This window comes from Xenopus laevis, chromosome 1L (genome assembly GCF_017654675.1).
Source record: "Xenopus laevis strain J_2021 chromosome 1L, Xenopus_laevis_v10.1, whole genome shotgun sequence".
Lineage (NCBI taxonomy): Eukaryota > Metazoa > Chordata > Amphibia > Anura > Pipidae > Xenopus > Xenopus laevis.
This window is the reverse complement of record NC_054371.1, coordinates 208462792-208489055: the sequence shown is the minus strand read 5'-3', so window position 1 is coordinate 208489055 and position 26264 is coordinate 208462792. Positions and strand designations below refer to the sequence as shown.

At 37.7% G+C, this 26264-nt stretch overlaps 1 protein-coding gene across 4 annotated transcripts in view; it reads left to right on the top strand.

Moving 5' to 3' along the window:
- The first annotated feature begins 229 nt into the window (after positions 1-229).
- Positions 230-26264, top strand: part of ddx4.L (DEAD-box helicase 4 L homeolog) — a 55804-nt gene continuing 29769 nt past the window's right edge. Inside the window, exons 1-8 of one of the 4 annotated variants that reach the window (XM_018233784.2) lie at positions 230-379; positions 11190-11261; positions 11702-11735; positions 13594-13653; positions 14479-14520; positions 20472-20501; positions 24627-24671; positions 25030-25080. In XM_018233784.2, the coding sequence (XP_018089273.1) occupies positions 11193-11261; positions 11702-11735; positions 13594-13653; positions 14479-14520; positions 20472-20501; positions 24627-24671; positions 25030-25080 (331 nt within the window). In that variant the 5' untranslated portion in view covers positions 230-379; positions 11190-11192. 4 annotated transcript variants of the gene reach the window in all.

The following is a 26264-nucleotide window of genomic DNA, read 5'->3' as shown; positions in this document are numbered from 1 at the left end:
ACTGCAGTAGGCTACCCAGCCAGGCAGTGGAGACATGGAGACAGATCTGCAGTACGAACACTTCCATACCCTGCATCACGCGGGACAGTCCCGATTTTGCCTGCCTGTCCCGCCGTCCCGGATAGTGACTGCCCCCTCTCAGGATCCACAAAAAAAAGTTTCCTACCAAGGCGTCATTGGGAAGGCGGCACCTACAGTGCTTCAGTGTAGACTCTGTGAAGCTTGTTCTTCTAAACTCCGCCCTCCCCTCCCCGTGACTGGAGTTTAGTGTAGTGCGGGGAGGGAGGGGGCGCCGGTATGGAAACTGAAAGCATGGCTCCATTCCCCATTAACACTGCTGCCTAACCTGGCCTGGATTTCCTGCATGATCTCATGAACTGTGAGTAAAACTGCTCGGTGCTTGGCTTGGGGGAGGGGTGGATTTAGTGAGGCTGCAGCCGGGCAAGGGAGTCAGTTACAGATCGAGTGTGTGATTTAGTTACTGTGTGTGTGTGTGTGTGTATCTATCTATCTGTCTGTCTGTGTGTGTGTGTATCTGTGTGTGTGTGTGTGTGTATCTGTGTGTGTGTGTTACTGTCTGTATGTGTGTCATGTATGTGTGTCTCTGTGTGTGTCACTGTATGTATGTATGTGTGTGTCTCTGTATATGTGTCACTGTGTGTGTGTGTGTGTGTCACTGTATGTGTGTGTGTGTGTGTCACTGTATGTGTGTGTGTGTGTGTCACTGTATGTATGTATGTGTGTGTATGTGTCTGTATGTGTGTCACTGTGTGTGTGTCTGTATGTGTGTCACTGTGTGTGTGTGTGTGTCACTGTATGTGTGTGTGTGTGTCACTGTATGTGTGTGTGTGTGTGTGTCACTGTATGTATGTGTGTGTGTGTATGTGTCTGTATGTGTGTCACTGTGTGTGTGTCTGTATGTGTGTCACTGTGTGTGTGTGGGCACAGTCACTTCCCAGTGTGCGGCACTGGCTCCTAATTACTTGGCACTGAGGAGTGGCAGCGCAGACGAACAGGGCTCCAGTCACGTGTCTCAGGGCGATACCATTATATGAGTAGGTTCCTCCCGCATGGGCAGTGTATAGGGAGCCGGGGATTCTCTGTTTTTTTCTCCCCCCTGATTGGGGGGCCGTTACCTTGGTTAGGCTCTGCTTCTGATTGGCACAATTTGGGCTGCTTTTCAAGTGACAGCAGCTCTTTAGCACAGGATACCAATCTGCCAGAGCTGGTTTTTCTCGCCATATGTGTCAGTAGGGTTCAGTGTGACAGTATACACTCAAGTCTACAGGCCCCAACACTAGAATTTGCTTTATGGCAGTGCCATGCATACCTCCCAACTGTCCCTTTTTCGGAGGGACAGTCCCTCTTTTGACAGCTCAACCCGCAGTCCCTCATTTGTACTGGAAAGTCCCTCTTTTCTCTGCACTGAACAGCCAGAAAAAGAAACAAAGTTTCTCACTTAATTGGCTTTTAGCAGAGAGCCCAGAACAGCCACAGGTGCAAATAAGATACTTTGTATCAATTTTGAGACACAAAAACACAGTTTAGATAAGGAGAAATATTTTCAAACTTTCATAACCTGCCAAATTTTGTAAAACAAACATGGTAATTAGGGGGTGTGGCCACAGAAAGGGATGTTGTCAAAAAATTGCTGCGCTACAATTTTTTTTTTGTCCCTCTTTTTACTTCCAAAATGTTGGGAGGTATGGCCATGTGGGCTTACCCATGATGCATTGGGTTCAGGGCATAATGGCATTTGTAAACATTGGTGCTAAACAGTCAAGTCCAAGTGCAGTTGCTGAAAGCAATCAAACTGCAAATAGCTTGTTACCAGTTACAGTTCTGGGCAATTGCACTGGTGCTGTTTAGCACCTGCCTTAGTAAATCAGCCCCCATGGTCTCTAAAGAAATGCCATAGTGTTACACTCACGTGAGCTTTTCTTTAGGGCTTTATAAACCACTTGCTGTTGTAGACACCTCTAATATCTGTACCTATCTGTATCTATACAGCTACAAGTACATTTCCCTGTGTGGCCTTACGTGTGGCATGTGTGTGCGATTTGTTTGTATACAGTGTATTGTGCATTTGTTGCTTAGCACACCCTTCTTCAGGTGCCAGAGGGGCTGCTGTATGGTTCCATAGAAAGTTACCATATAGTGGGCTGGTAGCGGGCTATTTGGGCCTCTGTGGACTTGAAATGGCAGGGCCTGTTAGTGTGTATGTGTTACTGTGTGTGTTACTGTGTTTGTGTTTTGCACCACAACTTTATACATCACCTTAGTAGGGACTGCCATACAGCTCTCCCTGCCCATTTAAAGTGATACGGCTTACTTACAATTTGTAAAATGAACATGGTAATTACGGTGTGTGGCCACAAAAATGGGTGTGGCCACAAAACATTTTTGCCCCTCTTTTGATTTACAAAATGTTGGGAGGTATGCTTCTCATTTTAAAAGTTTATGGGGCCTTCAAATGATTTTGTTGTAGTTTCTGTTAACTTTTGGTATTATTTCTTCCTCATCAACCAGCACCATAATTAAAGTTACTAAAACTAACTTTCATGGCGACTTAACCCGATGTACAGCAAAAATAAAACATTGATTTTTCTCAATTCGCAAGAAAATGTCCTAGGTTTAAACATAATCACAAATTTCGCAACAGAATCATCTAGAACCCGACACACGAGGCGCGAGTAGAAAGATGGGGGGTCAGAGGTCATCTTGTGAGGCGGCGGGAAAGCTTTTCTTTGCCGCTCATTGGCTGACAGACGGTGACGTAGCCATCGCTACAAGTTTACTTGAAGGTGTGAGGCAGTCCAGTCCGCGCCCTAGAAGCTTTGAGGATTCAGGAGCTTTCCTGGAGTCTCGCTTGATAGTCACCTGCAAGTTGGGCAGATTAAACCGGTAAGAGTGGACCGCAGCCATTAAGTGAATGTCATTGCCTCTTTAGAGCCGGGTGAGTCGGGGGAAACATATAAATTGCGTGCCTTGTGGTAATTTTGCGCTAGTGCGCAGTTACAGCCTCGTTGAATGGTCGGGTCGGTTGCTGTGGTATTTTAATGGTTTACTTCTAGTTTTATTCTGTAGTGAACAATTGAAATGCTTGTCAGGGTTTTGGGGGAGTTGGATGGAGTTGAGTATTTATTTGAAACGTTGTTCAGTACTATGGAAGAAATGATCACCTCAGTGATTTATTGGCTATTTCTTCAACGCGTTAGAAAAGTGTATGACAGACATGTCGTCAGGAGTTAAACGCTAGTAGTGTGGCGACTCATTGCCTGCAGGTGTGGGCCTGACACACCAACAATCGCTTCAGGGCGTGTCGTGAGGGTCTCAGGCTTCACCCGCAACTGGTAGGCCCCAGACTAGATTATTGGTAGGCTGCTATCCCATGTGCTGGACAGACTGCCTAAAGGGAACTTTACACCATCTCTAAAACGTTTTGTTTTTCAAGCTTAATTTGCCAATGTAGCCATATCTTAAAGGGGTGGTTCACTTCCCAACAAACATGGGAAAGTTGTGCTCACCACTAATTTTAAAACTATTAGGCGGGGGTGCAATGAGGCTGTGGCCACAAAATACATATAGACAAATAAGAGTCCTCCACCTATTATCAATACATTTAGGACTTTAAAAGACATTTTGCCTTAAAGGGATATTGCCATGGGAAAATGCATCAGTTAATAGTGCTGCTCCAGCAGAATTCTGCACTGAAATCCATTTCTCAAAAGAGCAAACAGATTTTTTTTTTATATTTAATTTTGAAATCTGACATTGGGCTAGACATATTGTCAATTTCCTAGCTGCCCCCAGTCATGTGTCTTGTGCTCTGATAAACTTCAATCACCCTTTACTGCTGTACTGCACATGGAGTGATATCACCCCCTCCCTTCCCCCCCCCCAGCAGCCAAAGAAAAGAACAATGGGAAGGTAACCAGATAGCAGCTCCCTAACACAAGATAACAGCTGCCTGGTAGATCTAAGAACAACGCTCAATAGTAAAAACCTTTGTCTCAATGAGACGCATTCAGTTACATTGAGAAGGAAAAACAGCAGCTTGCCAGAAAGCAGGCACAAGTCACATGACCAGGGTCAGCTGGGAAATTGACAATGTCTAGCCCAATGTCAGATTTCAAAATTGAATATAAAAAAAATTTGCTCTTTTGAGAAATGGATTTCAGTGCTGAATTCTGCTGGGGTAGCACTATTAACTGATGCGTTTTGAAAAAAACATATTTTCCCATGACAGTATCCCTTTAAGCTACTAAAAAATGCCTTACCCTTTTAACAAAACAGGGTTTTTTTAGTAGTGTAAGGCAAAAATGTCTCCTAGTTAACCTTTAAAGAAGAATTTAACTCATTTGTAAAAAAAAAGTACCCCCACCCCAGGTAGACCTCCCCCCAGGCTAACTACCCCCCCCCCAGGGAAATGCCCCATACTCCATACTAACCCCTTGGCGCAGATTCTGCCAGCGTAGTTGCACGCATCCATCTTCCGGCTCCTCTGTAAGCTGACTGGGAGATCGGTATTTCTGCGCATGTGCAGTTGGAGCAGTTTGCTACAACTGCGCATGGGCTGAATTACATGGAAGTTGCCGATCTCCCAGTCAGCTTACAGAGGAGCCGGGAAATGGATGCATGAAACTTCGCTGGAAGAATCTGCAACGAGGGGTAAGTATTGGGCATTTCCCCCGATGGGGGGGGCAGTTAGCCTGGGGGGGAGCAGGGAGGGCGGTCTACCTGGGGTGGGGATACTCGGTTTTTACAAATGGGTTGCTTTCTCCTTTAAGTGAACTTTTAGTATGTTATGGAATGGACAATTCTAAGCAACTTTCCAATTGGTCTTCATTTTGTTAATTTTTTTTATCGTTTTTGAATTATTTGCTTTTTTTCTTCTCACCGACCCCATCATAAAAATGCTGTGTAAGGCTACATATTTATTGTTATTGCTACTTTTAATACTCTTTTCTATTTAGACCCTCTCCTATTCATATTCCAGTCTTTTTCATAACAATGCACAGAAAGAAATCGTCAGCGATCGGTCTAATTCATGCTGTGGTGTTGACCAGCTGCCGTAGACACCATTGTCCCAGTGCTTGGAGTAACCCACATTCTGGGGTTGACCAGCTGCCGTAAACATTAAAAAGCCAATATTTAAACACAAAGAGAGTTGCCTATAAAAACGAATTACAAAAATTAGGTATTAGTACCACACTTTGGCCAAAATATGTGGGGACTTGACGTGGCATGTGGGCTTACATATTTTGGCCAAAGTGTGGTACTAATACCATATTTTTTAAATTATTTTTTAAAGGCAAACCGAGAGCTGGCAAATTTTCTTTCTCTTTGTGTTCAAATATTTTTAGCGTTTACGGCAGCTGGTCAACCCCAGAATGTGGGTTACTCCGAGCACTGGGACAATGGTGTCTATGGCCGTTGGTCAACACCACAGCATGAGTTAAACCGATCGCTGCCAATTTCTTTCTGTGTTTCGTGTACAAATTGTAGCCACATTTTGCCGGTGGCTGCCGCGCATTGCCGGTGGCTGCCGCGCATTGCCGATGGCTGCCACTTAGCCTTTAAATGTGTGTTAATTGTCTGGGGATAAAGAGCTCTTTTGCTTTTTCACTATATCCCCTGAGGTAAGGGGACATGCACCATGGTCTTATTACTGAGGGACTTGATTTTAAATGCACTACAAAGTTAATATGCTTATAGTGTAGGAAGGAAATTATTCACAGGTGTATGTTTGTTGGCTGGGGCTTAAAAGCTCCCAGCTTTCCCACTAGAGCTCCTAAGCTAAGGGTAAGTGCACAACGGTCTTACTACTCAGTCACATTGGTTGCAGGGGGACTTGAATTTAAAAGCACTACAAGCTTATAATGCTCACAAACCGTGTAGAACTCGTGTATAATGAGGAGCCTTGACATGGCACGCGAGCTTACATATTTTGGCCAGTGATACCCACACCTCATTTTTTGTAAATATTTTTTAAAGGTAAACCGAGCGCTGGCAAATTTTCTCCTTTTCATATCAGTGTATGGATACTCTGGTAATTTGGACCCTAGCAACCAAATTGCTGAAATTGCAAACGAGGGAGCTGCTAAATAACTCAAAAGCCACAAATAATGAAAAATTAAAACCAATTGCAAATTGTCTTAATATCACTCTACATCATACTAAAAGTTAGTTTTAAGGTGAGCAACCCCTTTAATGGAAAAAGAAAGTCATATTACCCTGATGAGTTTGTTAGTGGCTTTCTTTTGCCCTGGATTTTTGGAATATGTGCTTCTTTCCACATTTTGGGAAATCTTCAGTAAAAAAAACACCACTGAAGTGTCCCATGTTGTTCTTCTCTGTTAGCCCATTCTCCACAGTTTTCTCATGGTGCACTCTAAATCTTGAGAATGTTGCTATGCTTTTAATATGCCAGCCCTGAGTAATGCAGGGCATCCTTATGGGATTGAGCTAAAATGGCATTGTGGTGTTATGATTAAAAAAAAAAAATCAGGAAAAAGCTGAAAAGCTTATTCATGGGGGGGTAGCCTAAGAAATTTAACCTGCTAGGAAATGTGACTCTCTGTCCTTTAAATGCAGAAGCAAGAGGCTTCTCCAGTGTCAGTTTCTCAAAACTATACTCAAAAAATTAAGCAATTGACATTATTTTTCTTTTTTGCAGATTTTTGAAATATTAATTTTTTTAGACTGCTGCTAAGCAGATGAGTTAAACAGCTGTATTTGTAGGGCAAGAGTATCGGCTACCCTAACTCTGTGTTGTCTATGCACTGCATGGATTCAGTTAACCTTGTGGAGTCTTTATTCAGCCAAAAGCCTGACTTTAACAGTCTAAAAATGCAAATACCCCAGAAACCACTAAAAATAGTAAACTGTAGAACTGCTCAGAGGAGCACTCTTAAGTCTGCATCATCAGTTCATTTGTTTAGGTTTAGATCCCTTTTAAAAATGGGTTGTTCACCTTTGAGTTAACTTTTAGTATGATGTAGAGTGATATTCTGAGACAATTTGCAATTGGTTTTCAGTTTTTTATTATTTGTGGTTTTTGAATTAGTTGGCTTTTTATTTAGCAGCTTTCCAGTTTGCAGTCAGCAATCTGGCCAGGGTCCAAATTATCCTGGCAACCATGCATTGATTTGAATGAGAATACGGAATATTAATAGAGGGTTGGAATAGAAAAACGAGTAATAAAAAGTAGCAATAACAATAAATGTGTAGGTTTAGAGAGGATTTGTTTTTTGCTCTTGATTACTGAAGACTGCACAATCCTGTGGAGTTTCTGTAGCAATCCATTGTCACAATCTTCTTTGGCCTCTTCTTCTGTTATGTTCTGGTCAGGTAGATGCACAGTCGAGTGAAAGTTGAATTTAGATGCAAAAAAGGTTACGCTTGATAAAGGGAACACAGGCCAGAAACATGTTGTGTGAGTAGTCGGCTAATAAAAGGAAAACCACAGCATTGATATGCTTGCTCAGTGCTCTCCTAATTTCCCAACAATTTGATTTATATATATATATATCAGAATACTGGTGACCTGAGGAAAGTTGCACTCTTATCCCAAATCGAGTTGGCAGTGTGTTTTTGGACAACATAATTCCCTGAAATCTGAATTTAGATGCAAAAAGTCAGCTTTTAGACTCTACTTTGCTTTACTAGGCCTGGAGAAAAGAAGTCAGTAGAGGAAAAAATTGTGATGGATCGCCACTTACAAAAATACAATTTGCTGGTGCTGTTTCTTTCTTTCTGTTTTTCTTAGCACTAGGTCACTCATCTCATTGCTTTGTTGCCGAGATTGCTTTTTCACAAATAAAATGCGGTGAGAACTTAGTTTGTCAATGGGGGTGCCATTTCAGTGCCCTTTTAAAGTGGTTTACCCTTAAGGTAACTTTTAGTACGTTATAGAATGGCCCATTCTAAACTTTTTGATTGGTTATTAATATTAATTTTTTTTATAGTTTTATAATTATTTGACTTTTTCTTCTGACTATTTGCAGCATTCAAATGGGTGTCGCTGACCCCTTCAAGAAAGCATATGCTCTTTAAGGCTACAAATGTATAGTTATTGCTACTTTTAAGTACTGCTCTCTATTCTGGTTCACCTTTCAGTTAACTTTAACTATGTTTTAACTATGTTCTACAAAAGCAAATTCTAAGCAACTTTTCAATTTGCCCTCATTTTTTCTTTTTTATGGATTTTGAATTATTTGCCTTCGACTTTTTCTAGCCTTAAAATGGGGGTCACTGACCCCATTTTGTTATTGCTACTTTCTATTCAAGCCCTTTCATGTTACAGTCCTTCATTCTAATAATGCATGGTTGCTAGGGTAATTAGGACTGTAGCAACCTGCTGAAATTGCAAACTGGAGATTTGTTGAATAAAAAGCTAAGTAATTCAAAATTCACACATAATAAAAAATTAAAATCAATTGCAAATTCTTAGAATAGCACTCTAAATCATATTAAGTTAAAGATGAACAACCTCTAATGCATTAACCATCAACCTCTTGTAAGAAAAGGAGACTAAATAGGCATCAAATGACTACAAAATATCAAGGCATAAATAATTCTCTAGACCAGTGCTGTCCAACTTCTGTTCTACAGAGGGGCAGCATTTTTCTGGCCTATGTTGACCACTCCCTGTTTTTAAATCACACCCATTTTACCACAATAACGTTAAAGACCATGAAGAGCTTTATGAAAATAAAAAAACTATTTATTTTTCTCAGAATTTCACTCTACATCATGAAAAAAGTTATCTTAAAGGTGAACAACCTACTTTATCACCAGTAAGTCCTGCATTGACAAACACATTTCTTTGTGTCTATCTCGTTAACTATTACTAATTCCACAATTAAAGTGGTGGCTCACCCTTACATTCACTTTTAGTATGTTATAGAATGGCCATTTCTAAGCAACTTTTCAATTGGTTTTCATTATTTATTATAGTTTTTATTATTTTCCTTTTTCTACTGACTCCAGCTTTCAAATGGGGTCACTGACCCCATCCATGTATTGTTATTGCTACTTTTTATTACTTATCTTTCTAGTCATGCTCTCTCCTATTTATATTCCAGTCTTTTATTCAAACCAATGTATGGTTTTTAGAGTAATTTGGACTCTAGCAATCAGATTGCTGAAATTGCAAACTGCAGCTCTGTGGAATAAAAAGCTAAACAACTTGAAAACTGCAAATAATAAAAAAAATGAAGACCATCTGCAAATTGTCTCAATATCACTCTCTACATCATACTTAAAGTTAAATTTTATCCTTGTTTTTATTAAAGAATTGTACAAACGATATGCATTCAAAACTAGACAGTAAGATTCTGCATCGATTCATGTTAGTTATGTGTCTAGTTTCTCATGTCAAGGTAACAAAATTAACTAAGTTAATAATACAAATTATCAGCTCAAATGACAGTTAACAGTTAGAACCTTTTATAGGGTTCTGTGGATAATTTGTTGGTAAGGTGGCTCTCGGGAGGTGCATAGTTCAGTTGTTGTCAGTCTTGTAGCTGGTCTCTGAGGTGTTGGGATGATTCCATGACCAAAGGCTGTTCTGTTAGTAATGCTGTATCATACCATGTGGTACATCTAAATGTGTGTACTGTGAGGTGTCTTAAGTTGTTGTGGTAAAGTTTCTATGTATGTTGTCCATATTTTAAAGAATTTTGTGGTGTTTTGTTCCTTTTTAGTTGTGGTTTCTAGCCAATCCATATGAAAGAGATAATGCAATTTCTGTTTTACCGTTATGTTGGGAGGATCTTTGTTTAGCCAATGTTGTAATATTGTTTCTAAAACTTAATTTAAAGAGTTTCAGTTTTAAGGCTAACTGAAGACAAAGAGAATTCTTTAAAAAATGAAATATGCATAAAGTCCTCCCATGTGTACCTAAGCAATTTAGTTTTTAAAATGTACTGTGTTAAAACTTAAATTGACTGAATTTGGACAAGAAATGTGCAAAACTCTCAACCCAGGAAGTAAAGGGGACATGGGTCAGTCTGTACTATTAAAAAAAGAAACTTTACGTCCGATCGGTCAGGTTATAAGATTTCTGTCGGCAGCTGATCTCTTGTGTGTATTGCCGATCGTACGATTTTTGAGTGGGAGACTGTCACTTACTTTTGTTGGACATAACTTTTGTATGATTGCTGTCAGGGGCAGAACATCGGCTGATCTGTTCTGTTCTACTTTATTTGATCTGAATGGTTAGTGGCAGGTTGGGAGATGGGGAAGTCTGATTGCTCGAGGATTCGAACGATCGGATCTTTGCATCTATGGCCAGCTTTAGGGTTGGCCCAAATATGTGGAAAAAGTAATTTTCAGACCGACCTCCGCTGCATGTGTCTGCACACGAGGAAGCCGTTCAAATGAATGTAGCTGGGGCAAGGAGCGGATCCCCTTCCTCTCAGCCTGAAAAAAATACACAGGCTGAGAGCAGCGGAGCTTATGCTCCATCTGCCCATAGCCAAAGTATTGGACAGATTAAAAAAAGACTGATCACAGCAGAGCTGGTGACTTCTTTGAAGAAACAAAATATTTCCCATAACATCTCTATAGCATCACTTAAAATTAGTTGCTCTACAGCAGGAGGCCCCAAACTATTTTTACCCATGATACATATTCAAATGCAAAAATTGGCAATAACACAAGCATGAAAGAAGTTTCTGCTGGTGCCAGATAAGGGCTGTGTTTGGCTATTTGATAGTCCTAAATCACAATACAGGGAGTTATTGGTTATTGGCCCACCATTCATATGGACAAACATGCAATTCTATAATAGTACATATAAGAATGTGGCCCTCCAGCTTACTCTGAATAAAGACTAAACTTATGGCAAGGATTCAGGCAGTTATGGTATATACTATTGAATAATGAGAAGAAAGTATATTGCTCCATGTGAGCAGGTGCCCTTCCAACCATCACAGAACATCAGCTGCCTATATTTTAAGTTGGTCCGTTGTTCTCGGACAGCTGAAGAGTGAGTTACAGTAGTACATCAGGAGGTGTACTAAGTTTTGAATATAGGGAAGTAGAAATATCTACAGGTCAGACCATTGATGGTACTTGATGAACCACAGAAAGCTTTGTAATGAATGTGCACTTATATTTAATGGTAATATTAAAAGATATGCCTGCTTAGAAAGACTTAAGGTCCTTTTTTTTTTTCTTAGAGAATGGAGGAAAACTGGGATACTGAAATTGAAACTGAAAAACCAACTTATGTACCGAATTTCAGTACCTTGGTAAGGTTAATTTTTTTATTTTTACAGTTTATGACTTAGATTGGAATTCATTTGTATTTTTTATATATATGTTAATAAAAATTGGAAAATTCTAGACATACACACGCTCAAATTCTGTCATGCTCATTTTTGTTAATAGCTACAGGGAATCCTAAAACAAATCTCATAAAAATGTCCTCATAAATGACTGACTGCAGGCTTCTATATAGTGCCATTCTACAGTTACATGAGCAAACCCACACTACTGCTATAACTAGCCAGTTACTGTTACTTTATAACACTTGGGTTATGTACAATTTAAAAGGCTCTTCACCCTGTTTACCCATGTGCTCTAATGTTAAGTATAGTAAATGTGTATGTCCTGCAGAAAGAAACTGGCTAACCATATAGCTTTGTGTGCAGCATCTTTAACCGTAATAAAAGTTATTCTTTTTTTTCAGGAGACCGAAAATACAGATAATTACAGTGCCTACTGTAAGTATTTTTGTTCAACTGAGCTTTTTATTTTTCATATATAGCTGCAAGTTAAGATAGCATAGATAACTTATATTGTTACCTGTAAAGGCATGACAGATCATCCTGTCGATATGATTTGCAGCATATATGCTGGAAGGAAGCGAAAAGCTATCCTTTAACTTACTGGGATGACAAATTGATATATTCTACTATAATTTTTTATGTATTAAACCTTTTTCCAGAGAAAGTCGGTTCTCTAATGTTGATCACCATGCCTTAAGGATGCAAAAATAAAATTTGAACTTTATTTAAAACTGCATAATTCTGTGCATTGAGGGCCAAATTGACAAATTTATTTGTGCAGGTTTGTTTAATCAAGCAATGAACATTCACCTTTTTGATTACAATTGTTTTTTCATTTAATTTTATGTTATGCATTACAGATTTGACCCACTCCAAAAAACATTATCTAGGTTTCATCAACTAATATTTATAGGGGTAGTTCACCATAAATGTGGTGTTAGTTTATAAAGAAAAGAAAATTTACCCCGCTTAAACTTACAACATATGAGGAGTCACTTCACACCTCTTTCTCCTCTATTAGTCAATAAAGACCTTATTTGGGAAATCAAATAGTTACAATGACACTAATTGGTTCGCCTTCTTAATATACAAAGTGCAAGTGCTTGTGATAGGATTAATCAATTAAATAATTGTATAAATTATCTAAATTGCGGTGCAATAAATAATCGATTCCAAAATTCATTCTAATAAATAGAGTAGTCAATAACCCTAAAATCTTTGAATAGTTAATATAACCAGATGCTCAAGTTCATGAAGGGAAAAGAGAGAAAATGACATAAAAGGTGGTGGAGTTGTCCTAAAACTGCTGCCTAGTAATTACTATCCCTGGTATACCACAAAGCTGGAGAAGACAGGGTAACCTTGACTGTGGTCTCGGATGATTTAAGATGCCCTAAGCTGTAAAAGGACTAATTTAGCCTAAAAACCACAAATCGACGACCCCTTGGAGTTAGTGAGAAATATGATGAGAAGTAGAATAGAATAGCAATGGGCAATAGGACGTCTAATCGCCACCACTACATAACCTTTTCTGGACCGAGAATAATAAAACCAATTCATTCAAAAATGTTTAAAACCAAATATGATAAATTAATAAGAGCGCAATAATGCCAACGCACGTTTCACTAGAGTAGCTTTTTGTTCCCCTTGAAAAATCTATTCTAGCAAAATGGCCGTTTGCGTAATTGCCTTTGAACTCTAATTGTTCTGACCTAGATCAGACCTCTGCTTGAATCTGTTGTTTTTAAAATAAATTCTATTATGTAAACAAGGGTTTCGATCTCTCTATTCACTATACATAAATGTGTTGTGTGATGAAGACAGCATATTTATTTATTTGTGAAACCTGAAAATTGGAAGTCAGAAAATAAGATAAATAGGATAGTGTCTAAAAAGTTTGATAAATAGTAAAAAGTATAAACAATCAAGTAAAAATCTCACTGGCACTGAGATTAAGTTGCTAGGGTCAGTGACGCTGACAGCCTGATAACATTTGTAGCAGAAATATTCATTCAAAATAATGAATGCCCGTATCAAATAATAAAAGGGGAACATAATTTACCAATTAGAGTTCTACTGGCCAAAAACATAATTATAGATGCAAGAGACTTGACCCATAAGAATGCTGATTCCCAGCACTATGTATGGTATGCTGCTGTTATTGAAATTGAGAAAACTGTATGCGGAGTAACTTTTGTTTAGCGAGACATCGTTAGGTGTTACTTTTTGAAAATGGAATTGCTCTAATTTGCTGTATTGTTGGTTACAAATGTTTTAACATTTTTTTAAAAAGCTAACAATGATATCAACAATCAAAATTATGATTCTGAAAGAAGTTTTGGAAACCGAGGAGGTAAGAATCCGAAGCATTTGTAATTTCGAAAAATGTAGCTTATTTTGAACTGCACTTGTATTAAAGGGCATAGTCATTGCTCTACAGATAATTGTGTAAAAAGAATGACACAGGCTAAATTATGTTAAAATGTTTGTTTTTGTCCATTAACTTATTCGGGTAAGTAGGCTGCGTCTCCTTTTGCACCAAGTTTACAGAAGTGAAACAGAAACATTAATTATGTTTCATTTAACTCCAATATACAACCAGTGGATTGAAGGCCAGTTGTGTAAAGTACTTGCAGAACTTTGGGGGAAAAAAAAAAGACTTGACGAATTTTGTCACTTAAATAAATAATACATTCTACACTTCACTTTCCATTCAACCAACCAAGGCAAGCAACTTCTTCCACAACTTCACAGCTCTCACTAAAAAAACCCTACATCCTACCTACCAAAACTAGCAAATAACTGTGTAGTTCGCATTTCATGTTGAACTGCTCGTTATGCAAGATTGTAGCAGTCAGTTTAAACTTGAGTATTAGAGCCGTATGCTGGTTGTAAATGCTGCTGGACAGCAGATGCAAATTATTTTCTGTCGCGTTTTGATCTTAAGTAGCAGAGAAGTAATGGAGAAGGACTGTTTTTGGAAAGAAAAAGCTTACATTTTCTGTCAACTACAAACTAGCCACTGCCTTCCAAGGCAGTGAGTACCCACTAGAGTAGGATGGTGCCATTCAGTGTTTAAGCTGGTGAACAAATGCTTTGCCTGCTTTTGGCATTTAAATGGCAAATAGGATTGTGTTTACATCAGAAATTGATTATATATTATACATTTTTCACTTAGGTTATCGGTCTGAAAGGAGTAGGCCTAGTAATTTTAACAGAGGTAAGTTCCACTTTTAACTTCTTGTTACTAATATACTACTTATGATTTGACTTGTTTTTTAATCCTGAAATGTAGGAATGGTTTTAAATGAAATGGTCCCTTTCCTGCTGTCAGCCCAACTTTGCCTCAGTTATATAGAATGCTACTGAGGAAGATGTTTGGATCCTGTATAAGGACCTTATTTTTAGAATAAAAGAGTGGATTAACTGTCCAGTAATACTGCCTTAGAATGAGTTTTTTTTTTTTTTTTATACATATAGAAGAGAATCTCTGTAATTAAGCAGGCTGCAGACAATACATTTAGATGTTTAACCAAACCGGAAATGACCAGGGTAAAATGTTATTGGTTTATTTGTGTAAATTGTGCCAAGCCATCTCTAATGCAAATTAAAAGAAGTATTGAGTATTTGTCATATTGCCTCATTGTTCCACATCCAAGTCTGGAACACCACCCAATTGTCATATACTGTTTGAAATAGATTCCTTAACTTAGCGGCTACATAAATAGATTTGTGAGGGTTTACCTCTGCTAATGTTTTGGGGTGCTACTGCCATGTGGCAAATTGAACAACTTGCCTCATGTCGCAGTGCCCCACATGTAAACAGGGATACCAAAAAGCAATAACTAGTAACTCTTAAGAGCCAACATTGTTTTAAAAATGGAAATTTGGCTTTTCTAGTGCAGTTGCATTTGCTATATGGACCCTCCTCACCCCTGTAGGTAAGTGTGGGGGGCCAGAATTCATTACTAAAGTACAAGGATTTTTAACTAAATTACCAAATTATTAATTTCTTAAATGATGCATTTATTCTGAGAACATTCAGTTTTCAAGATAAGCAAAAAATAATAGTGCATCTCAAACTACAGTCCTGCGCGGAACCAATTTCTAAGACCTGAACCGCAACCCGCAAATTTAGCCACTTTGATTTGCTACCGGGCCCGCAACTGCCTTAATCCGCAACCCGCCTACCACCATCAAACAGGAAGTGACGGTGCTGTAAACCGGAGGTGGCATTATCAAAAGTGGGCAAGGACAGAAACAAGTTTCGTAAAAGTTTAAGATGAGACATTTAGATGAGACCAGCAACCTGACCCGCAGGTATACCTGCACCTGAAAATCCTCCCCTCATTCCGCAGGCTGCCCGCTTTTTTTGTGGGTACCGACCCGCTGCAGGACTCTACCTCAAACATAATACTGTACGAAAATCCATGTAAAAAAGATTTTTATGTTATGGAGACATCAGACAAGCCTTTGTAGTTATGATTTCTTCAGCCATTTGAATCTTGCTTTTAATAAAATTCACTTTGCTGCTGCCCTGTGAATGATTGACTACTCTGCTGGTGCCCTGTAAAATCTCCAGTAAACAGAACCCCCATATCGCCATGTCACTGCTTCTGATACCATACGAAAACCATACGAAAAGCATAATGGCTGATGCTCACCGAGAAATAACAGATGGGCCTCCATGGCAAATACAATGATGCATCTTTCACTGCTCCATGTTTGTCGTGTGCTTTTCATTTAATATGAGGAGTGGAGCATTTTGACTGCCACTGATTGCTGGAATAAAAAAAAAAAACACCCTTTGTCCCATGGCTTAACGCTGCTAGTATAAGATGTAAAACACTGTAATACATTTTAATTGCATCCTATGCACATTACACTGCAAGGCAGAGTACCAACACTCCAAATACATTAGACATAACTGAAATAGATTTCCCACCAAATCCCTACTAGTAGCAGGTCTTTTAAAGGAGGCATATTATGTAAAAAAAAAACAAAAAAACAATGTGCCAGTGCACTATACTTTAATATAGAATAGTATGTGCTTAAAAAAGTGCTTGTGGTTACTTACTTAAGCTCTGCAAAAACCCTACCAGTCTGCCCATCTGTTCCATTTTCTGCTGCCTCCTTTCCCAGGCTGTACAGTCGAGCCAGTGGCAGTCTGTAACACTGCACTGTAGTATAGGAACCAGTCGGCAGAAGGCCCGACCTCATAGGGATCTGAAGCCTTTCTTTGCTTGTGTGAATACAGGGATGTGGTTGGCTATTCCCACCCCTCTTACGGTGCGTCCCGCAGGGACTGTTAGGATACACCTACCCCTCATTTGAAACAGGGACCAGAGAATCTATGGGTAGCTCAAATAAAGGGGCCATTTTTGAAGACAATATTAATTTACAGCCAAAAGTAAAACCAGCACCATATAGTATACATTATTGCCTACAATATTGGGTGGGGGGGGGATTTCTGTTTGTTTTTCTGAGTAGAAAGCTGTGCAATGTGTGTCAGCCTAGTAGCTTTGTCCCTGTATACAGTATATGGCTCTGCATGCACTTTCTGTATTGACTTTGGTCTAAACTGGGAGTTGATATTTTGTCCATCATAAGTATTGTAGTGAAGCTCATAGGTCAGTAGACAAGAAAGCTCCCAACAGAAGGTCCTTCTTTAAAAGTTGACTCACAAGGAGCCAGCACTTAAAGGGGTTGTTCACCTTTAAGTTAAATTTTAGTATGATGTAGGGAGTGATATTCTGAGACAATTTGCAATTGGTTTTCATTTTTTATTTGTGTTTTTTGAGTTAATTAGCTTTTTATTCCGCAGCTCTCCAGTTTGCAGTGTCAGCAATCTGGTTGCTATGGTTCAAATTACCCTAGCAACCATGCATTGATTTGAATGATAATATGGAATTTTAATAGGGGAGGGTTGAAATAGAAAGATGAATAATAAAAAATAACAATAATAAATGTGTAGCTTTAGAGAGAATTTGTTTTTACAGGGGTGCAGTGACCCCCATTTGAAAGCTAGAAAGAGTCAGGAGAAGGCAAATAATTCATACGCTATAAATAATGACCAGGTGAATATTTGCTTAGAACTGGCCATTCTATAACATACTAAAAGTTAACCTGAAGGTGAAACACCCCTTTAACTCTATACCTATGGGGTGGTAGAAAACTGCTGGAGTATGCACTCAGGCTTGGAGGTGATCTGGTGGGACCAACTATGGGGAAGATACCTGGGTGCCCATGGAAGAACCAGAAAGTATGCTTCTCACCCCACCAGCGTGCAATATCATATATACCAGTTTAATTGCTATTCTATAGGCAGGGATTACTAACTTATTAATAACAGTAAGTGACGAAGGGAACTTTAGCCTAAAATATTTGCAATAATAGCTAATATGTCCTGACTCCCCAAACTTTCCAAAAAGCAGGTAATCTGATTGTATAGATCTGCACTGGTCCAATTTTTTAAACTGGACTGGCAACCTGCACTTTTACTCAATTGGAGTAGACTTGAAACCTGATCTGTCACCCACTGACCACCATTAAACAGGACGTGCTATGGCAGCAAACTGGAAATTACACCATCAAATGTGGACGGGGCAAAATAAATAAATAAATAAATAAAAACTTGACAGACCAGCCAACTGTATCTGCAAGCTGCAGTTTATCTGCTTTTTTGTCGGTACCTGACCTGCTGCAGGACTCTACCTGAAGGCTGGAGTAGTATTCCGCATCCTACAGGTCAAAATTAGCTCATAAATAGTCTACACTGATAAAGGTTCATCCAGCTGGATAATTGAAAAGCTGATTAATTTGCGATGCACTCTGTGTAATATAGTATTAAAAGCGACACCATCAAAATCCTGTCTGTCTTTCTTTAATTTGAAGTAAGCAAAGAAATGTCACATTATTTTTAACTGTTTGCAGAAAAAAGTGTGAAAGAAGAGTCATGGCAGTAAAATTAGAAAGTTACCTTCAAAGGCAAGGCTCTGAAGGGGTGCATTTTGATTTTAGGGTAACCGGTACCCATTTAGGCAGTAAAACATAAATGTAAAAATGCAAGTTGTTATCATTCCCCATGCTAAAACTGCATTCCTGTTTTGCCCTCATACCCTTTGTACTTTTTTTTTTTTTTAAAGAGGCCGTATAAAACTTGTTTTCAACAAGAGCAAAATCAGTTAAAAGTATTCCCATTGTAGGCAGCCAGGTTGGGGCACACTCCTGCACAATGAGTGGCACCTCAGCGTGCTTACTATTCGGATGTGCATACCCCAGTGTCGCTGCCTGTATGCAGTTCTGGGGTGTATACTTAGCCTTTGGACAGGGGACATGACTGCTCTGCTTCTATGAATAGAATACAATAGCTTGTGTTATTGAAACCAGCATACGTGTTAGTGTTTATTTTTATCTGCACACAATTTTTCGGATACAATGATCCTTCATCAAGCACCTGATAAAGGGTTATTGTATCCGAAACATGTTGTGCAGGTAAAAATAAATTAAAGGTATTTGTTCACCTTTGAGATAACTTTTAGTATGATGTAAAGAGTGATATTCTGAAACAATTTGTAATTTTTCATTTTTTATTATTGACGGTTTTTGAGTTATTTAGATTTTTATTCAGCAGCTCTTCAATTTGCATCTTAAGCAATCTGGTAACTAGGGTCCAAATTACCCTCGCAACCATGCATTGATTTGAATAAGGGACTGTAATATGAATAGAAGCCTGAATAGAAGGATCAGTAATAAAAAGTAACAATACATTTGTAGCCTTACAGAGCATTTGTTTTTTTAGGAGGGAGTCAGTGACTCCCATTTGAAAGTTGCAGAAGAAGAGTCAGAAGAAAAAGGCAAACCTCAAACTATATAAAAAAAAATGCTTAGAATTGGTTGTTCTATAACATGTTTCCTTAAAGGTGAACCACCCCTTTAAAGGGGTGGTTCATCTTTCAGTTAACTTTTAGTATGATGTACAGCGTTATATTCTGAGACAATTTGCAATTGATTTTCATTTTTTATTTGTGGTTTTTGAGTAATTTAGCTTTTTATTCAGCAGCTCTGCAATTTCAGCATTCTAGTTGCTAGGGTCCAAATTACCTTAGTAACCATGCATTAATTTGAATAAAACACTGGAATCTGAATAGGAGAGGGCCTGAATAGAAAGATGAATATAAAGCAATAACAATACATTTGTAGCATTAGAGTATTTGCTTTTAAGATGGTTTTAGGGACCCCTACTTGAAAGCTGGAAAAAGTCAGAAGAAGGCAAATAATTCAAAAACTGTAACAAAAAAAAAAAGAAGAAAAAAAAAAAAAACCTGTAAAAGAAAAAATTGAAATGTTGCTTAGAATTTGCCATTCTATAACATACTAAAAGTTAACGTAAAGATGAACCCCCCTTTAACACTGAATTCTAATGGGGTTCTCCAGAGTGAAATTTATGCTGATTTCTGGTATTTGGATGGTTTGACTGTACCATTACTCTGAGAGGAACCCTTTAAAGGAAAACAATACCCCCCCAAACAATGTAGGTCTCTATAAAAATATATTGCATAAAACAGTTCATATGTAAAATCCTGCTTCATGTAAATAAACCATTTTCATAATAATATACTTTTCTAGTAGTATGTGCCATTGGGTAATCATAAATAGAAAATTTCCATTTTAAAAAATAAGGGCCGCCCCCTGGGATTGTATGATTCACGGTACTCGCAAACATACCAACAAACCGTTAGGTCACATGAGCCAATTAACAGACAGTTGTGTCTTTTGCTTCCACATTTCTTCCTGTTACTGAGGCAGTACAGAGACCATCACGAAATGGTGGCTCAAGGCAAGAGATGTAAAAGGGCAATATTTACTTAAATATATATTCCAGTTTGGTAAGATTCTTTAACATGCCACTTAATATATGAACTATCTGTTGCTTAAGTGTTCATTTTGGGGGTATAGTTTTCCTTTAACAAAGCAAATTATGGGAGGACATCACCAAAAAAAAGCTATATACCTTTGATGTGCGACATAAATAACTGTCAACAAATAACTAGTCTTGAACTACTATGAAATATTTTTCACTTGCTGTTGATTGCTGGGAACTGGTGTCCCACTGCAGATTGCCATCCATGTCTCATGGGTTTTGACTAAACTTTTTTTTTTCTTGTACAGGTAGTCGAACTGAAAGGGGAAGAGGACGAGGTAATTCAATTTAGTATTTCTTTAAACCAAATGTAATTTTTATTTTGAATTTGTTTTCAACGTTTTGCCAGTTGTTCCCTATTACTGCTTAATATAATGCAAGACAGTTCAATGCCATAATGTATTGGTCTGCATTTGTGTCTTATGCTAATGTCACACACTGGTGGAGAAAACTTAAAACCTTGGTTGATGAGCATTTTTGGGCTGAAAACTGGCGGTGGAGTTAAATATGACATGTGACATTTGCCTTAGCAAGACCCCAGGCTGGTCTGTAATTGACGTACCAGTGCATGATATTTTTTGTGGCTCAAGCTAGAGCAAGCTAATCATGTATGAACCATATGATGTTCCAAACGTGACAGAAAGCTCATAAATATATTTGAATTTGAATACAATAACAGAATATAATTATTTTGCCATCCGTATAGATTTATGCAGCTTTGTTAGCCTCAAGTACAAGTTACAGTTGCATCACAGATAAAAGTCATTAAAAATGTATTTGCATAAAATGGGAATTTTTGTAACTCAGTGCTTTCTGGTTATTGGGTTTCCCAAAAAGAGATCCCATACTTACACAGGTATGGGATCCTCTATCTTAAAACCCGTTATCCGGTAAGCACAGAATTACAGAAAAAATGTCTACCATAGTCTCCATTTTATCCAAATAATCCAAATTTATAAAAATAGCTTATTTTTTCACTTTAATAATAAAACAGTACCTTGTACTTGTTCCAAACTAAGATACAATTAATTCTTATTGGAAGCAAAACCTGCTTGTTTTGTTTACATGATTTTCTAGCAGATTTATTAAGGGTCGAAGTGAATTTTCAAACTTAAAAACTTCAAATTTCGAACTATTTTTTGAGTACTTCGACCATCGAATAGGCCTAAATTCGACTTCGATTCGAAGTGAAAATACTGGCCATTCGATAATCGAAGTACTGTCTCTTTAGAAAACTTCGACACTTCGCCACCTTAAACCTGCTGAATTGCTATGTTAGCCTATGGGGACCTCCTAGAACATATAGCCAACATTTGGCTAAGTTTTTAGAAGTCGAAGTATAATCTTACGATAAAATCGTTCGATTCGAAGTACGATGGTAGGATGTTAAAAATCCTTCAAATTCTACTTTGAATATCGAAGTATGCAATTCGATGGTCGAATTTCGAAGTTTTTTCCACTTTGAAATTTGACCCTTGTTTTTATATTTTGAAAAAAAATTAAACTTTTTAAAAATGATTCCCTTTTTCTCGGTAATAATAAAACAATACCTTATTCTTGATCCTCAGAAATAATTAATCCTTATTGGAGGCAAAACAATGCTATTGTGTTTATTAAATGTGTAAGTGATTTTTAGATATGGAGATCCAAATTACTGGGAAGGGCAAATGTAACTTCATGTCTTGCATTTTTTCCTTATAAAGCGCATCAACCTGGCGAAGAATATAAAGATTCTTCTTTTCCTATATTTGCAGGAATTGTATTCCAAATAGGACTGTGGTTTTTCTACTCACATTTAAAAACACCAAATCATTAACAAGCTGTGGAACAAATATTTAGCCCTAGCTTTTACACAGATTTAAAATGACAGCATTGCTTTTTTTACTTAAAAGTTTAAATTCTAGTTTCTTGCATTTATTTGGCCTATCAGGTATCAGTATTGTGCGGAAAATTCATCCTGGCCATGATATGCAGTATTTAATAGTAGACATTCTAATTCCCAGTTTCTGAACCTCAGGATCTATAAATGTTTCCAAACTAAAATATCCTGCATGCTTTAACTCTCGATTATATGTTGAAGAATGTTGGGAGTTTAGTCCAGCAACAACTGGGGGGACGCAGGATAGTATACTCCCTTTTTGACGCATACTTTGTTCTTGCTCTTAAGAATTCGAAAGCCCTTTTACTAACAAACTTTTTGTCTTGCTCTTACGGATCTGCCAAATCTATGCAGTTGAAGGGCAGGTGGCCCCCCGCACAGGTTGTCTGCCATACAGTATCTGATACTGAATGTCCATACATTGTACAGCCATCTTTCTAGTCTCGTGTTCAATCTCACAGCCCAAACTTCAGCTCATTTTCACTTTTTCGCTGATGATGTACCATACAACCACTATTTGGCCCAATCACCTGTCGTTGTGGTACCCAAGCACATGAGCATGCTAACAGGGTACTGGGAAAGGTATGTTCACTGCCAAGTAAAAAAAAAATGATCACCATAATCCAATCAGTGGTACTTGTATGCTGATGTTAAGACAATGGCACTTGTAGGGGCAGATTTATTAAAATGGGAAGTCGGCTCAGTTCACCACAGAAAAACTCACCTATTTTCTATTAATTCCTATGGGATTTTTAGATGAGTATCAAATTGTGAACCCTAACTTTCACCCCACTAATAATGATGCTTCTAAAAAAAAATGGGTGATTTTTTTCTCCTGTAGTGAGCTCTAACTTCATACTTATATAAATCTGCCCCTTAGTGTGTTTATCTACTGGTTGTGAAGTGCCCATTCCACCTATTGGCACGAATGGTAACTACTTGTCAAGTCTGGTGGATATTGGACAGGCAACATGAAAGCTGTAGAAAGAACTGACTTCCAAGGTTGTCTTTAATGCAGTCTTTAGGAAATTCATTCCTGTAATTCATACTGGTAAAATTGTTGCAACAGATTAAGTTTTAGAAAAACAACTGCACTCACAGGTTTTATGAAAAATGTATTTATTTCTCAAGGATGAGAAAGGTCCTAACAAGGACCCAAAACGTTGGACATTGGTACAACACAATAAATAATTGAAGTTTATATGGGAGTGCTGGTTCCTTGAATATGTGGTTATATATTCTTAATTGTGCACCCTGGCTATATATGCCAAATTTTTATATATAAAAAATCAGTCTGGTGCATGGGTGTGTGGCTTATATCATATACTGAATTAAACAAATTATCCCAGCACTCTCATTATACAACTTTAAGGAACAATTGGATTAGTGGAAACTTGTCTGTATTTGGTAAAAAGAGACTTTTAGTTACATGGTTTGTACAAAGTATGCATAAGCTGATGCGCCCCGCCAAGGCATTATCAATGCATCAGTCATAGCTAAGTGGGGAAAAAAAGGTATTTTCTTTGGGAGGAGAAAGACGATACCTGCTTTTCTCTTGATTATATATTATGATTATATATAAATTCATCACTCGTGCATCCAACGTTTCGGTCCTTGTTGGGGCCTTTATCAAGGATAAAGTGCTAGTGATACCAAAACAATTTAAATACTCATTTCTTTTTACAAAAAAGGCTCCAAAATGACATAACAATAGTCATGTTGTGATCGGTGCATACAATTTTCAATGAATTGGTTGAGTGAAAACCTGTACAGTGTCACCACTAGGTGTCATCATAATACTTGTAAAACTCCATATGTTAATTCCTTCATTTGTAAATCCATAAAAAAGAAAAAATCGCTTACTTAGGATCTTGAAACCTCAGCATAAAAAATCCTGTTTACTATATTGCAACATATGTTTCAATTTTTTGTGTGAAACTCATTAATAAGATACATAATTTCAACATTAATATTCTGCCTATTTAAACTGGGGAAAAATTCACTTCAAGTTAAAAAGCAGCTAAGAACCTGCTGTCCATTAAGTCCTAAATTGTATGCACCTATCACAACATGACTTTGCTTATGATGTCATTTTGGTGCCTTTTTTGTAAAAAGAAATGAGTATTTAAATTGTTTTGGTATCACTAGCACTTTATCCTTGATAAAGACCACAAAGAGGGCCGAAACGTTGGATGCACGAGTGATGAATTACAATTAAAATTGACAAAGCACTCACAAACGGATATTGGAGCTAGAGTGTGGGTACAGCATAGTTCAATTAATATATATTTTAACATTTAAAAATAAAGTGGATTTCAGTGATATGAAATAAAAACCACAACTATTTCAGTGCAGGGGTTATTTCAGTAAGAACAAAACATGGCAAGTTTATTTTAGTAGGTGTTTGCATTGTGACTGTTTGACAAAAAGTCTGTGTGTCGCAGCAGTGTAAAGATAGCCATTTACTAGATTTATATATCAGTGCTGAATTAATACTTGGCTTTCATCCGCTATTGTTTTCTAGGGTTTGGTACTAATCGAAATGATAATTATTCTTCTGAGAGAGATGGTAAGTGCATATTAAGGAATGAGTTGAAAAAGACACCCAAGTATTGGCTTTGTCAAAGTAACTGTATAATAAATGTAGGGAGTACAGTATCAGACATTATTGAACATGGAATTACCGGTACAGTACTGTTTATACAGAACTCCATGATAGGGACAAAGGCGCACTATGCACAACCACTTCTGCAAAAAACGTAATGTTTTACTATATAGAGATTTCATTAGCAAACGTTTTGTAGTCAAGTGCTCTTGAGTCGTTAAATTGAGATAAATGTAATTGTTAGTCGTATGTATGTAACAAGTAGTGTTAATTTTACTGTTTTAGTTTAATATTTCATGTGCTTGTATTTATTTATTTAAAGTGTTTGGAGATGATGAGAGGGATCAACGCAGAGGGTTTCCAGGCAGAGGTGGTAAGTACATGTACCTGGTGTCTCATGCCTAGAGTTTTAGGGGGCCTTTGGTACCTATATACATATAAAAGAATTTCTAGGCCAGAATTTGAAACTGGATTTTATTTGCGTGTTGCTTGGGAAATAGATTGGGAAATTGTAGATCTCTCAAGTGAAAATCTGACCTTAATCCATTCTAGTCCAGGTCTTAAAATGTTTTAAAGGAAAACTAAACCCCAAATATTAATATGGCTAGATATGCCATATTTTATACACATACTGCCCCAGCCTAGAGGTTCAGCATCTCTATAGCAGTAATCAACCAAGCATTATTTGTGCACAGCTTGGATTATGTTAGGGTTGTCAGTGACCCTATGAATGCTTGCAGTGCTCTGAGCAGCTGTTGAGAAGCTTAGTTTAGGATTCGCTGCTAATCATCAAGCATAAATGAGGTTCGTCTGTCAGAAAAGCTGATGCTACAAGACTGAATTTAAATCTATTGAAGATTTCACTTTTCTAAGTTGCCATGTAGTTATATGGTGTATAAGGGGTTGTTTACCTTTAAGTTAAATTTTGTTATGAAGCAGAAAGTGGTATTCTGAGGCAATTTGCTAGGGTAATTTGGACCCTAGCAACCAGATCTCTGAAATTACAAACTGGAGAGTTGCTAAACAAAAAGCTTAAATAGCTCAAAAAATGCAAATAAATGAAAACCAATTGCAAATTTTCTCAGAATATTGCTTGTTTTTACCCAAGGATTAGCCTTGTGTTTATCATCTCATTTGCCAGTTTTCTGCCCCAGTTAACTAATTTAGTCAGATCTCTCTGCAAAGTCTCAACATCCTGCATGGAACTTTTAGCTATGTGTGCTAAATTGTGCAATGTGCAATTTTTAATATCTTTGGACTTTTTTGACTACTGTTGTCTGTTTTGAATTTCCTTAATCTATCAGCCCTCGATACTTGCATTTTCATTGAAAAGGGAAGCTTTTCTTTTAGCAGTGCTTCATCATAATAAAAAATATCAGTTCAAATTTCTGCATTTTCTTTGCTAATCAACCATTTTATTTCTCTTAGTGGCCCTACTTGTCAGTGCAGATGTTCTGCTCTGCTCTCGTAAAAAAAAATTATTTTGCTCTGATACCTTGGCTCATTTTGAATGAAAAATAGTTTTCATTCCATATGAACTGGAAGATGGTTCTCTAA